At 44.4% G+C, this 14,532-nt stretch overlaps 1 protein-coding gene across 1 annotated transcript in view; it reads right to left on the reverse strand.

The window, feature by feature from the left end:
• Positions 1-203: 203 nt before the first annotated feature.
• LOC122943972 (deoxyribonuclease gamma-like) overlaps positions 204-14,532 on the reverse strand; it is a 28,503-nt gene continuing 14,174 nt past the window's right edge. Inside the window, exons 3-8 of the mRNA XM_044302155.1 lie at positions 8,036-8,125; positions 7,283-7,395; positions 4,101-4,204; positions 2,382-2,539; positions 520-616; positions 204-435 (exon numbers count right to left, since the gene is read on the reverse strand). Of these exons, the coding sequence (XP_044158090.1) occupies positions 352-435; positions 520-616; positions 2,382-2,539; positions 4,101-4,204; positions 7,283-7,395; positions 8,036-8,125 (646 nt within the window). The 3' untranslated portion in view covers positions 204-351. The remainder of the gene's footprint in view (positions 436-519; positions 617-2,381; positions 2,540-4,100; positions 4,205-7,282; positions 7,396-8,035; positions 8,126-14,532) is intronic.

A 14,532-nucleotide genomic window follows, 5' to 3' on the forward strand; every position in this document is an offset into this window, starting at 1 on the left:
GCAACCTGTGCACATACCTAGGCAGCCATTTCCCAGCGACCAACCTGGGTTGAGACCACTGGTTTGATTGCCCCTTTTGCCCCCCTGATAATCCAGCCCCGCCATGAGGGCCATTACTTTTTCAATCACTGGCGTCTTGTAGCTAACGGGAGCAGTTCCCAGTCACAACGTTGTACTAATGAATTCCAGTTCAGAGCCTGATGCATGATTCCATTAGTTAGTTATTTTATTATTCACTTTATTTTTATTCGAAAGTGGTTTATCCGTTCATTAAGAGTTAATAGCATCATCATCATCAATAAAAACATAAAAAAAGCCAAGAATCTAGCACATTGTCCCTTCTCAACACTTTCATCTTGAAGTTGAGGAAGTCTTCAATTTACGCATCTGGTTCAGCTGGAATTCCACAGGGTAGTGGTCACTGATTTCCAAGGCCTTCAAATTCAACAGAGATTCATTTGTTATGTAATTGCAAGCACCATATGCATGAAATGATTGATGAATCAAGTCTGCTCTAACCTGGGCTTCGGTCAGTCCATAGGCCTTCATGAAATCAAACACAGTGGCAGAGCCTGGCTCTACAGAGTTGATCAGCCTCTTGCCGTGAAGTACGATCCTGCAACGGCCAGTCAAAAATCTCTGGTTACAATGCATAGGAGATGTTTATATGACTATACGGGGTTAGGAAAAACTGACATAATCAATGGAAATGATTGGCAAGTGATTGGCTCCAATGTCCAAATGGCACTGTATTCTACTGAACCTTTGGGGCCCTCTTGTATTAGATGTCTATTACTGTATCAGGGCCTGGGGCACTGGAGGATTCTTTATTACTCTAAGGCCTCATGCACATGACCATATTTTCTGGCCATATCCGATCCACATTTTTTTTGCAGATGGAACGCGGAACCATTAATAAATAAATGCGGACAGCACTCGGATGTTGTCTGTATCCGAGTGGCTAGAACATGTCCTATTCTTATCCATTTTCCGGACAAGAATAGACATTTCTACAATGGGGCCCGCAAAAAGTGTGGATTGCACACAGACCAAATCTGTATTTTGCAGATACGTGATTTGCGGACCACAAAACGGATAAGGTCATGTGCAGGAGGCCTAATGGACCAGTCCTAGGGGCATCTAAAATAATTCTATCCCCTGAGCTAAATGAGTCTGCACATGGCTGAGCCTATCTGCAATTATAGAGAGAGGGAAGAGTCTATCCATCCTATAAGAGATGAGTACGGGAGGAGGGAACTAGTTGTGTCAAATCCTACAATTTAGTAGCGACATATCAAAGGTTTTTATCAGTGGGGGTCTAAGCACTAGACGAGGAGAGAGAATCGCTCACATAGAGTTCTCCATCCTTGCTGCCGGAGACGATCTCAAGTAGTAGTCTATGAGCCCATCTAGATTCTTTCTCCTGCAGCGAGGAATAAAAACGGCCTGTGTAAGCGTTTCGCTCTCCTCGTTGGAATTCTCAGCACTTGGACTGATCCAAACCTTTGATATATCGCTATGACATATAAGTTTTTATCACAGTGTAGATACACTTTAAAGGGGTTGTCCCTCTTCGGGGCCTTTCAGGCAGACTCTTCCCTCATATGGCCAGACCTGTGGAGGGAAGCGCTCCCCACCGCTGGGTTCTAGATCCTTTGCGCCTCTGCTGCTCTCCACTCCCTATGTGTCAACTTGTGTTTTGAGAACAGTCCATCAGTGGTGATTCAACCCCCTCGGGACCCGAAAACCAGATATCGACACGCAAGGACAGAATTCGGCAACGGGGGCAAGATAGAAGAGGATCCAGCACACAGTGGCAGGGAACAGATAAATATGCTTCCCTCCGCAGATCTGGCCACATTGGGGGGGGTCTTGCCGAAAGGCCCTTGAAGATGAACAGTCCCTTTAAGGCTTCATTCACATGACTGTATTTATGGTCTACATTCGATTGGCATTTTTGGCGGATCGGATGTGGACACATTCATTTCAATGGGGCCGCCAAAAATCTGTATGTCCCGCAAAAAAAGATAGAACATGTCCAATTCTTGTCCATTTTGCAGACAAGAATAGGCATTGTTACAATGGATCTCCACAAAATGGATGCAACATGGACATCAGTGTTTTCTGCCGGTCTACGTTTTGCAGACCGCAAAAGAAATACAGTCGTGTGAATGCACCGTAAGGGAGATAAACTGCCCCCAATGATAGCTGCCAGTCTTACTCTCCTCTCCACATTGCAAACACATGCATGTTTAGCCAATGGGCAAACAGCTATTTACAGTATATGGGCACCATAAAATGTAATCCCCCTCAGCATTTTACTCATTAAAGAATAGAACCATTTGCATGCACATCCGTCCGCTCTCCCCAGGAGGGGTTACCTGTCGTAGGCACAGTTGGTGCTGCTTTTTACTGTTGTATCAACGTTGTCCTCAATCAGCCAAACGAATTCCGGGTTGGTCCTTAGACGAATGTTCTTCCAGTACTTCTTGGGGACATAACTACAGGCAGCGTTAAAGTCCCCCATAAAGATAAAGTTCTACAAGTAACCAGGATACATATATACATATATACATATATTACAAGGAAGTAAACCATAAATTATAAACCTCAGCAAATAATCTTCAAGACTCTTTTGTTTTTCAAGCTAGCGAAAAGAGAAAGCATCGCCAATACAGAAAACCAGTTGTTTCCCCACATTTGTCGGTATGATCGCTGCTATTTTACTGATATTCCCCTTTTCTCTTGTCAAACGGTAATTCATATTTATACCAAATCTACACAGAAATTCCCCGTTCTTTTTGCACACTTCTCTTTTATTAATATGAAATAAAGAATAAAGTAAAAGCCACCGAGACAATAAACTCCCTTTATAATTCACTCAAGGATATCCGAGCCAAGGGCTATCTAGAAATGGGAACAAAAACCTCAGTAACCCAAAGCTGCACATCAATTTTATATTCGGACCTCTCACCTCTCCTGACAGGCCGGTTTTTATAGCTTCATGCATCCCCCATGTAATAACAATTCTGGAGCATCTATTTTTATGGCTCTATGTTGTGCCATTCCTTTTGTAAGGGATCGCAATCACAGACTTCTCCTCTGACAACAGGGTTCAAGTCCAAAAGGTGCTTTAATTTGGCACTTCAGCACCATCACACACATAAACATCGAAAATAAACACCTGCCCGTCTGGGCTCTACCTAATACACGCGTTGTCTCTACCTCACCTATAGAGCGCCATTCACACACTAGATTAGATCCGGCTTCCTCAGCCATATACAGTCCAGCAGCCTCCAGGCTGGGACCACACCAGCACCCTTGGGGGGAGATGGTCCAGAAGTCCTACCGACTCTGAACGTGCGACCCTCTTTTTGGTAGGCTATACTGGGCCCCCCCAAACTTAATGCTTTACAAAGCCTTGTGGCCCCCTCAGCCCTCCTGGCTAAGACCACACAGAGCCTCTCAGGCTCCCTCAGCTTTTCTCCCTCCAAGTCACACACAGAGGGTTGTTTTATCCCTCCTTGATTACAGCAGCAGGCCTCATCTGCGATCACCTCCGACAAAAGACAATACATGTAGTGGAAGGGTGTGGACTGGCAGACCCCACTTCCAAACCTATACCCCAGTCCACATGAAATCCAGCCCAGAAAAACATCTAGACAAAACTACACTTAACTGAAATCCAGAAAGCTGCAGGGGTTTCAGCAATCTCACCCAGCTGAGGTATCTGGGTGGGATATACACGCCTTCCAGCACTTTATACTGTACACATCACCACACTTTATTATTCCTACTAGAAGTGATGAATGAATTGCCAGCAGTCTGCAGTAAGGATACAGAGGGGTGTTACCTGCACAGTCTCATTCTATCCAGTCAGTATTGCCAGTGCCAGACTGTGCAGGTGACCCCATCTATTGTGGCCCCATTGAAATGAATAGATCTGCATCTGTTCTGTGATGTGAACTCAAATATACGGTCGTGTGAATTGGCCCTTATAGACACAGTGACCGTGACTGGGCTGTATGGCAGAAGCTCCATTGTATCTGTGACATGTTTATCTACTACTGTCTATATACAGGATATTACTTCAGACAAACCTCCGTTTTCCATTTCCCCTTCACATCAACGTATACATCATAGAGTTCATCAATTTCACGGACCGCAGCTTCGGGTGTTGTATGCTGAGGGATGATCACAAAATCTTATGGGAAGAATACAGGACAAAAGGTGATTCCGATGTAATATACACATGGTACCTGCATTGAGGGCAGCTATTACTGAGTAGTATTTAAAGGGGTGGTTTAGCTTTAGACACGTCCATAGGAAATTGGGTCCCTCCTGAGACCAGTTGATTATGAGGTTAAGCTGCAACACCTGAACTGAAGTGAACTCGGGCTGTGTTCACACTGCTGCTATTTGTAGATTGGACAGAATGTGCTTTTCCTCTAAACAAAATGAGACCAGGAAGTAAACAGCAGAGCTGGCGCAGGGTGGCAATGATTGGGGCACAATTACCCTTTAATGGAAGGAGGTGGATAAAAAGGGCACCACACGTAATAGTGGGTTACCACTGAGGAAGGAGTCAGTTTAGACCCCGAAACGCGCCTGGTGAAACTACGATACCCGCATGTCTAGATAGAAAAGGACCACATATAGCAACCTAATAGGAAGCGCTTCCCTACAACTACGCTAGCCCGCATATCCACTAACAGCCTCCCCGGCATATGTAACCACGTGGGACGCCGAGTCAATTTAACACCACGTGGGACGCTGAATCTGTCGCGCGCGCATTGAAAGAATACAGCGAACAGCAAACCCTGACCGGACAGCTTGCTGGAAGGAAGCGGCTGCATACATAGAAGACGCCGGAGGCAGGCAGCGTATTGCCTCCATGTGGGACGCCACAGGAGTGGTACAAAGAATACCTGCCCGACATAGATGATAAAACATTTAATCCAATACAATATCCGCGTTATCTAACGTAACAGCCGCATTCATTGTAAAGCCGGACATTTATAAGGGGAATAGCTGGGACTCAGCAGCTCTGCTCCACCGGGGACAGTTGAACATTATATTAATACCACACTGGATATACGGAAACTAAATGACTATATCTATATATTCAGTGGACCACTTCTGTCTGTACAAATACTAACTAACCTGCTGATCAACTGATACTTCTTAACCTCTGTAGGCTGAAGTAGCCGTGAAACAGCAGCTCCGGTCCACCAGGGACATTTGAACATTATATTATTGCTGCTATCGTCATTATGGATATATAGCAATTTTATTACTATACTGATATATCCAGCGGATGATACCTGCCTGTATAGCTATCAACCTAAGGCTACATGCACACGACCGTATGTGTTTTGCAGTCCACAAGTTGCGGATCCGCAAAAAAAACGGATGACATTCCGTATGGCAAACTAGAAAAATATAGGACATGGACTATTTTTTTTGTGGAGCAACGGACTCGACATACTGATGCGGACAGCACATGGTGTGCTGTCCGCGTTTTTTGCAGACCCATTGAAATGAATGGGTCCGCATCCTATCCGCAAAAAAAAAAACGGAACGGACGCGGAAACAAAATACGGTCTTGTGCATGAGGCCTAACAGTGACTACCCTGCTGACCAACTGATACTCTCAACAGAAGAATATGTTATCTTTGGCCAAATTAACTTCTATTTCTTTCTATTCTCCTTTGTGGAGATAGTTTTTTACTTATACTTATTTTATATCTCCTGTTGGATTATCTATTTTTTTTTTCATTTTATTTCTATATATTGTAATTTTAAAGGGGGAAAAAAATATTTATATCAAATACAATCTGTCTGCTCTCTACTTGTTACCAGCTATAGTGGGCCAGTCCATCAACCAAAATGACAATAATCGCAACAAAATCTGATGGACCCCCATGGAAGGCCATAGGGTCCATCAGGTGCCAATGGTATCTGTCGTACAACAGATCTGGTGTTCTAACAAAAAAAACCTTACCCCTAATGCAAAAAAAACCTTATGACCTAATGCAAAAAGACACTTATGTAATATACAATCAAATGGAGCAATAGAAATTATTCCAAGAACCACCAACTGATTATCCTTAAGAATAATGTTTCCATTCACTCAATGCAAGCTGAGATCTTAAAAATTCTGCAGAATTCAACGGAACAGACCAAAACACCAGAAAACTCACTAATAAACCAGGCACAATGCTTGTAGGCAGGGGCGTAGCTAAAGGCTCATGGGCCCTGGTGCAAGAGTTCAGCTTGGGCCCCCCTTCCCACAGTGCTTTGTGGCCAGGGGCAGGAGAGCACATAGCCTTCGTGCTGCCTCGGGCAGAAATTGAAACGGCACCTCCCCAATGCCAAATTCTTGACCTAAACCTTTCCCTCGAGCCAGGGGTGTAATTGCTGAACCAGTATGTACTTTCTATAATACTGGTGTCTTCTTATGCGGCACAAGGGTCTTTGGGCCCCTCAGGCTCCTGGAACCGGTAGCGACTGCTACCTCTGCACCCTCTATAGCTCTGTCCCTCCTTGTAGGGCTAGTTGGTCTGAATGTAATGATACCTTTTACTGAGCAATCTGTTGCTTCATTCTGGAGAAAAGGCTACTTTCAATCCATATGCAAAATTAGCAGTTAAAGATGTCTCATCTCAGACAATGGGATATCGCTAGGATATGCCCCCATTGTCTTAGAGGGGTGGGTGTCACCGCTGGGACCCGCAGCTATATTGAGAACGGAGCCCCACAAGTGGTGGCTGGAGGACTCTGGTCTGGGCTACCACCAAGCGCACTGCCCTTAGAAGTGAATGGGAGCACACTGCCAGTGCTCGGCTATTTTCAGCGGCCTCATAGAAATGAATGGAGGGCGGCTTCGCGTGCACAGTGCACCCTCCACCACTTTCGGGGCTCCCTTCTCGATTTAGGTGCGGGTCCCAGCGTTGGGACCTGCACCTATAAGACAATGGGGGTATATCCTAGCGATATGGCCCCATTGTCTTTGATGAGACATTCCCTTTAAGTTCCCCGAGGGTGCCTCAAGCCTCTCTGTGCGCCCTAGCTCCTTCTTCTACCTCTGCCAGCCTCCTGCCTTCTCCTTGATTGCCAGGCTCCTGCATAATCTGGCAGATTCAATCAGATCTGCTTCTAAAATGGCTTTTTCAAATAGCTTATATCCGGTTTAAAAAATAAATAAAAAACTCAAGAAGAATAATGATGCGTGCGCAAAGGGTTAACTATTCATAAGAATTATAAATTTATCCGGTCTTACCACTTTTGTAGGTTTTAAACCAGACAACAAAAGGTTCCCTGGAAAAGGCATCGACATCTCCGTCCTGGTGGTCCATGTACTGATAAATGCCTTTCACTGTGACCAGCTGCTTCCTGCAATGCATATTGTATCCATGCGTTAAAGGGGTTGTCCCACAAAAAATTATACTGCAGTTTTCAAACCAGCACCTGGGTCTGAATACTTTTCTAATTGCATGTAATTAAAAAATTTGCATAGCCACTGAGCTATTCAATAAAATGTATCTGTATAGCACCACCAGCTGATTGTTCTTTTTCTTTTTTCTCTGTCCACCTTGCTGAGGTGGACGCACATGCTCAGTTCAATCCTTCAACTGCCTCCTGAGCTGTGATAGGGAGAGCATGGACATGCCCCCTGAGCTGTGATAGGGAGAGCATGGACACGCCCCCTGAGCTGTGATAGGGAGAGCATGGACACGCCCCCTGAGCTGCAGCAGAATGGACACTCGCCTGATATAAATCTAGCAGAGCAATGAATGAGGAGATCTCTGGATCCATGTGAGATCTAGGGCTGGTTCTAGCTTTGTTAGAGATTGTATGTACTGTATGGTGTCTGATTTTCATTTTTTACATTAATCATGGGATAACCCCTTAAATATTAGCTGTCACCATTCTCCCGGATGTGGCCTGGTATGATTGAAGTCATGTCTACTAGTTACAAACAATTCAATGAACATTGACAAGCTGGCCGCCATAATGCCCGTAACCCACTTACCTATAAATAAATGCATACTGCTCTTTGTAGGTCTTGCGTCCGAGCCTCTGGCTGATGATTACATTAAATTCATCTTTCATCTCTGGCTGGCTACAAGTAAACAGAAACAAGGTCTCAGATACTCCTTCCGTAATCTCTTGAGATCGAGTGGGTAGAGGTCCACATTAGAGAACTCATCCACTAATCACAACCAGTGCAATTGCCCATTTGTCTTCTTCTCCAGCATTCTACAAATGACATATAAATCTGCCAATCGCTGATTGCGTCTTTTGTCACTCATTGTATGAACCAGGAAGATCAGGATTAAAGGGCATCTGTCAGCAGATTTGTAAAATGTGATCACGCCTGCCTGACAATGTCTATTAAAGTACAGAGGGTGCAGCAGTTGCAGAGAGAGCAGAGCCTCTAGGTGTAATGACAACGCCCCCGTTGCTCCTAGAGGCTCATTTGCATATCATAAAACATCGCTCTTCTCAGCAATGCGGGCACATAGGAACATGGGACCAACACAGATGCCTTCAGCTGCCAAGTGCACATGTAACAGGTCAGCCAGTGTCATAGGTGCAGATCTGCTGACAGATGGGCTTTAACATCAAATTTGAGCCTGGGAGATCTGGATTGACAATGCTATAAGTCCCCTCTACGTCGAGGCTGCCCAGGGTTAATTGTAATTGCTGCATCTTTGGCTGCATTCCTTGTGGAATAGCTCTTTGAAGTTGACATGGGTAATTTGGGGTTACATCCAGAGGGGCGCTTATGTACTCCACAACCCCTAGATGCAACTGTAATACTAGGGGTGGTAACTTCCCTGGAAAATAATGACTATGTAGCAATTATCATTTATTTGAGTACATACTAATTCATGGATCAGCAACCAGCTACAATTTCCCAACATGCTCCATTCACATCTCTGGTCATTCGGAGAGAAGCCAAAGCAAGTATGCATGATAGGGATTGTAGTTTCTCCACTGACCCCCGTACTAATACAGTACATTCTACAGAATGCAACTTCACGCCCTCCGACAATCTCAACAGAATGACTTTATCAGATTTACTTGTTTATTGCAATCAGATTCTGTAATTGATAACACATGACAATTTGGGCTATTTTGTTGCTTTTTTCTCTATGTATACAAACCACATAACGTCACAAGGGAAGAGCAGCCATGGACTATGAAGGGGCACGCATTGTGGATCATATATGATATAAGAACAGTTGTGTTAACGTGTAGGTTTAACCCAAAGTTATTGGTCTGCCTTTTTTCGTATACTTGACCATGTCGACTGTACAGGGAGCACATATAACTGATGTAGGGTCCATGAGGAGTGGGTCCAGTTCAGGTTGACCTCATGTCCCTGAGGAGTAGCAAACCTGTAAAGATATCCCCTTCCTTAAATTTGGAAGCATGGGAAGAGTGAACTGGTTAAAGAGTGACACCAAGTGGTGTATCTACATAGAAGCAGATCCAGGGGGTCCTATTGGGGACCTTGTGGAGAGAACGCAAGGAGTCTTATAGGCCATGGAAAGCTCCTATAAGACTACTAGGTGTCCTCTGCAAGGGGAAATAGTAGCCATCAGATCCTCCACAAAGGCCTTTCTCTGGTCTGCTCTGCACTGATGAGGGGAAATCACCCTGAACCAGCTGTTTGCAGGTGAAGTATTGGCTTGGCTATGATCTTAAGTTATGTCTCGAGGCTTGTTTAAAAGGCTGAACATTCACTCATAGGATAGCTACCTTCCAATAGCTTCCAGGAGCATCCCATGACCTAAAAAAACTCCTTATAACTACTAGGTGCTCCCCAGAAGGAGAAATAGTACACCTCAGATGCCTGACAAAGGCCTCTCAGCCAGCTAAGCCAGTTTTCTCTGCACTGATGAGGGGTAATCACTCTGAAGCAGATGAGTTACTGGCTTGGCTTTAATCCTAAATTATATCTCAAGGCCTGTTTAAAAGGCCAATCATAGTTCCAGAGGCTCAGCTTCTTTTCTTTTTTTGGAATGTGATAATTTACATACATGCATGCTACTGTTATGGGGGCCCGACATTGAACAGCGAATACCATAGCAATGATCAGCTGTTTTTGAGGGCTAGAAGCTAACTCGAAGACAATTACAATGAATCTAATGACCGGCAATGCTGCCGGTGCTGGGGACTAGGCTGTAGGCAGTCATGTCCGGTGTGGTGCACACAATATGATGGTCGTCATCGAGCTGAGCATGCATGTACTGTATATCAGGAAGGCGGGTTCAGAAGGAATAGCTGTTGGCCTAATGCGCAAGTTTTGGGGGCCAAAAGTGAAGGGAAGCCTAGCTAGGCCTCTGGCAGAAGGAAATTCAGGGCTATACATATAAGAACCTATGAAAATCCACTGCCATTTTTTTACCGACTGCCTCCTGCAATTCATACTCCTATATACTGTATGTAGGAAAAGCTTCATCTTCAAATGAATCCTCAGAAATTGGTAGATCTGTGTAGGAGTGACTGACAGAGCATGGTTCTGCTAAATTGCTGCTGAAGAAGAACCTAAAGTAAGAATTTATATCTTTTAACACCTAAAAAGATATTTTGAAGAAATTAGTTGTTATCAGGAACTGTGCTGCAGAGAGAATCTGTCTTTATATGCACACGCCTATATAACGGTATATATGGACGTACCGCATGTGCACACACATACTGAGAAACATGGCCGGCAGCTGCCGACCCCAGTGCCTTGAGGAGGGAGATGTATATTTACTGCTAAGCTAAAGGATTTCTCTGGGACTTTGGGAAATTGCTATATGTTGCCAATGATAGACGCAATGTGTACATAGGCTTCAATTTACACAGCCTTGTTTTATGGACACGTTTGTGATTATACTGAGTGGTCTGGAGGCAGTATACATTTAGGTGTATGGGTTATAATTGTGTGATAAGAGGGGGTCCCACTTCTGGGGTCCCATGTTTACGGTCTTCTTCATAGAGCTCTTTTGGTAACCCCCATAACCACCCAGTGGCCACCTCTCCATTGATTTCAATGGAAAAACCAGCAGATGAAGGCCAGATTGAGTCTACAACAGGGAACCTCTCATTTATTAGGCATGTATGCCATATCATATGAATCTGATATAAATGCTGGAATACCTCTCGTCAGTGGGATCAGTTGGTTTTCAAAATGTCACTGACTTAAAAAAACAAGATAAAACGTTATACTGGCTTCTCAAGCATGAAAAAGAGATTACACAAACACAAAGATCAGCTTATCCGGATAACAAAGTGGAAAAGTGAGTTTCTGGATGTGATATAATAAATAACTGATGAATATCTATTAAAAGAGCCTTTTTACAAGGGCCGACTGAGCGGACAATAATCAGGAATGAAATGTTTCTTCCCCATAATTGCCTGATATTAAGCAGAGGTGAGAGCTGTATTTACATGTAGCAATCACCTACACTACATGGGGATGAATGATCACTCACTGCAATCGCTCGTCCCCATGATGGGTCATTGCATCTGGGGAGCAGATCCCTGTTTACACAGGATGATCTGCTGCCGGAAAACAATTATTTTGGGTGGCGCATCAACAATGATTTCACCAGATGAACAAGCGTTTGCTCTTTCATTGGGTGATCAGCGGCACCTTGACACAGGTCAATTATCAGGAACGAGCACTCTGTAATGTTTGGAATACCACATGTGTTACAGGAAAATATGGCTCTCAGCCAGAACCTCAGCCTGATGACCACACAAATATGCCTAGTAATTGGATATAGTCAGGGGTGGGATTCAAATTTTTAACAACAGGTTCCCTACTCAGCGGTGGATACGCAGCGCGTCACGAGTCATGACACATATTTACATACACCATATATATGCAACACAGTCACGACATATTTACATACACCATATATACACTACACACAAATACACTATATATACACTACACACATACCACTCAACTTTTAAAAAGCCTTAGGCCCCCTCTTTGTTATTATTATAATGGCCCACTCTTTATTTTTAATGTAATGGCCCCCACTTTATTATTAATATAATGACCCCCTCTTTTTTATTAATATAATGGCCCCCTCTTTATTGATAATATAATGGCCCCCTCTTTATTATTAATATAATGGCCCCCTCTTTATTATTAATATAATGGCCCCCACTTTAATAACAAAGAGGGGGCCATTACATTAATAACAAAGAGGGGGCCATTATATTAATAATAAAGAGGGGGCCATTACATTAATAACAAAGAGGGGCCATTACATTAATAATAAAGAGGGGGCCATTACATTAATAATAAAGAGGGGGCCATTATATTAATAATAAAGAGGGGGCCATTACATAGTGGAGTACCGCTTAAAAAAGCTGCTCTTACTCTGTGGGCAAAATAGATGTGTTTCCCTGTGTGTGGCCACCTTAAATATTGTCATCAACCCCATCCATAACTCTTGTTTGGCTAAAAGAATCTAAACATTGGGTCAGGATGAGGGGAAGGTGGAGTAGGCACCTGCTTAGGAGAAATAATTAATACTTACCTCTCTCTCCTTCACAGCTTGTGGCATCCTGGTACAGGCGGTCACCAATGCCTCGCTCACTGTGCCTTCCCGCGCCGCGTCATCGCGTCATCTCGCGAGATCCGCCGCAGGAGGTCACAGTGAGGTACGTGACTAAGTCCTGCGTCGCACCTCAACTGAAGCCGCTCCCCCGGCCCCTCCTCACTTCGCCTGCCCAGCTGCCCTGCACAGTGCGCGTCACACAGGGCCTCTCCTCTCGGCTTCCGCTCCGCCCCCACCCCTATAGCTACGCCACTGGTGCAGGCGCAGCTGCAGGACCGGGTCGGGATCCCTGCTTCTAACCGGTCCTGCGAACCGCCTGTAATTTTAACAAACGGTTCGGCAGAACCGGAGAGAACCGGCTGGATCCCATGCCTGGATATAGTGTATATTGATATCCAGTGGTAGTCACCCATTCAGTGACAGCAGTATGGCCAGTAGACATTTGTAAAGGGACAGAGAAGGGGACAAAACCCCCCAAAAAAGAGTGTTAGTCGCAGACTCCTTTTGGATAGAATCCCAAAAAGTCTTGGAGCAACTGCCGGGTGCCAAAGGGGAGGAGAAAGGAACATCAAGTATTACGGTAGATGGTGGGAAGCTGCCAGAGGTGGCTGAATATGCAGCAGAAACTGCTGCATATAGCAATGAGTAAAGGACAGAAAAATAAAAAAAACAGCCACAACGAGGGCGCCAATCACCTAGATGTAATATTGTGGAAATAAAGTGAGGTGAAGGAGAAGGTAAAACTCCGAAGGATGTTCTCCAAAGCTTTACGATATAAAGCAATCGGTCTGTAAAAGCAATAGGTGCATAAAAGCATAAATAAAAGTAAATATATATGAGTGACTCACTTCACTGGGGTTGATAGTCTATAGGATAAGCTCAAGACCCCCATAGGCTTAACTCCCTGCCAGGATCGCTTGTAGAATCTCTGTAAGAACCGCAGTCACCATGGAAGGCACTTCTGGAAAATTCCCTTTACGCGTTTCAGGGGTTTCTTAGCAAGTACCCCCTTCCTCAGGAGCAGTCAATATACATATACAATAAAAGCATATAATAGTGTGTCAAATATATGAGTCTTATATACCTCTGTGTAATGTGTGCCAGCTTGAGACATGCACGTGGGGAGGTGGGATAGGGAAATTACATCACTTCCGGTTTCGGGAGAACATGGGTTCCACAGTGGAACGCATGCCCGTTTTTGGGTAGCTAGCATAATTTATTTCTGAATTATATGGCTATTCATATTCTCATAAAACTCAGACTAGGGATGTGCCTCTCCTAAAAAAAAGTGTAGGGATATAGAGAATAGGGGAAGGTGTCATGGCTTTGCCGAGGGGGCGCATCTGTGGAGTGCAGAGGCCCACGTGACTTCCGGTTGGAAAAAGATGCAGCGGCCGAACGCCGGGAGATGGGCCCACCTACCATCAAGGGGCGTGCGCTACCAGGATGGGAGGAGGGGAATAACAATGAAGGCCATGTCCAATCCTAACCAGAAAGATCCCCTACATACCACTTCCAATAACCTTAGCTTCAGCTAAATAAGAGCCCTAAACAACCTAAAACAAAATAGAAATATAGTCATCAAAAATGCCGATAAAGGGGAGGGATCGTTATTATGAATCTTAAGTATTATCTACTCGAATCCAATAGAATCTTATCCGACAAAGAATATTACAGGATCCTTATTACAGGGCCCTTAAAAAAAAAAGCCCTTTCCAAACTTATTGAATCCGGATACGAAGCTGGAGTCATCGATACAAAAGAAAATACATTTCTCATGACACCCCATCCGTCCATGTCCCATTTCAACTTTTTGTCCTTAGTCCTTAGAGAACCCCCCAGGGAGACCCATCATATCTGGGATCGGATCCCTCACATCCAATTTGTCTGCATACGTCGATAACTTCCTTAAAAAATATGTCATCCAACTACCCTCATATTTGAGAGACACAACCCA

Source organism: Bufo gargarizans, chromosome 7, assembly GCF_014858855.1.
Source record: "Bufo gargarizans isolate SCDJY-AF-19 chromosome 7, ASM1485885v1, whole genome shotgun sequence".
Taxonomy (NCBI): Eukaryota; Metazoa; Chordata; class Amphibia; order Anura; family Bufonidae; genus Bufo; species Bufo gargarizans.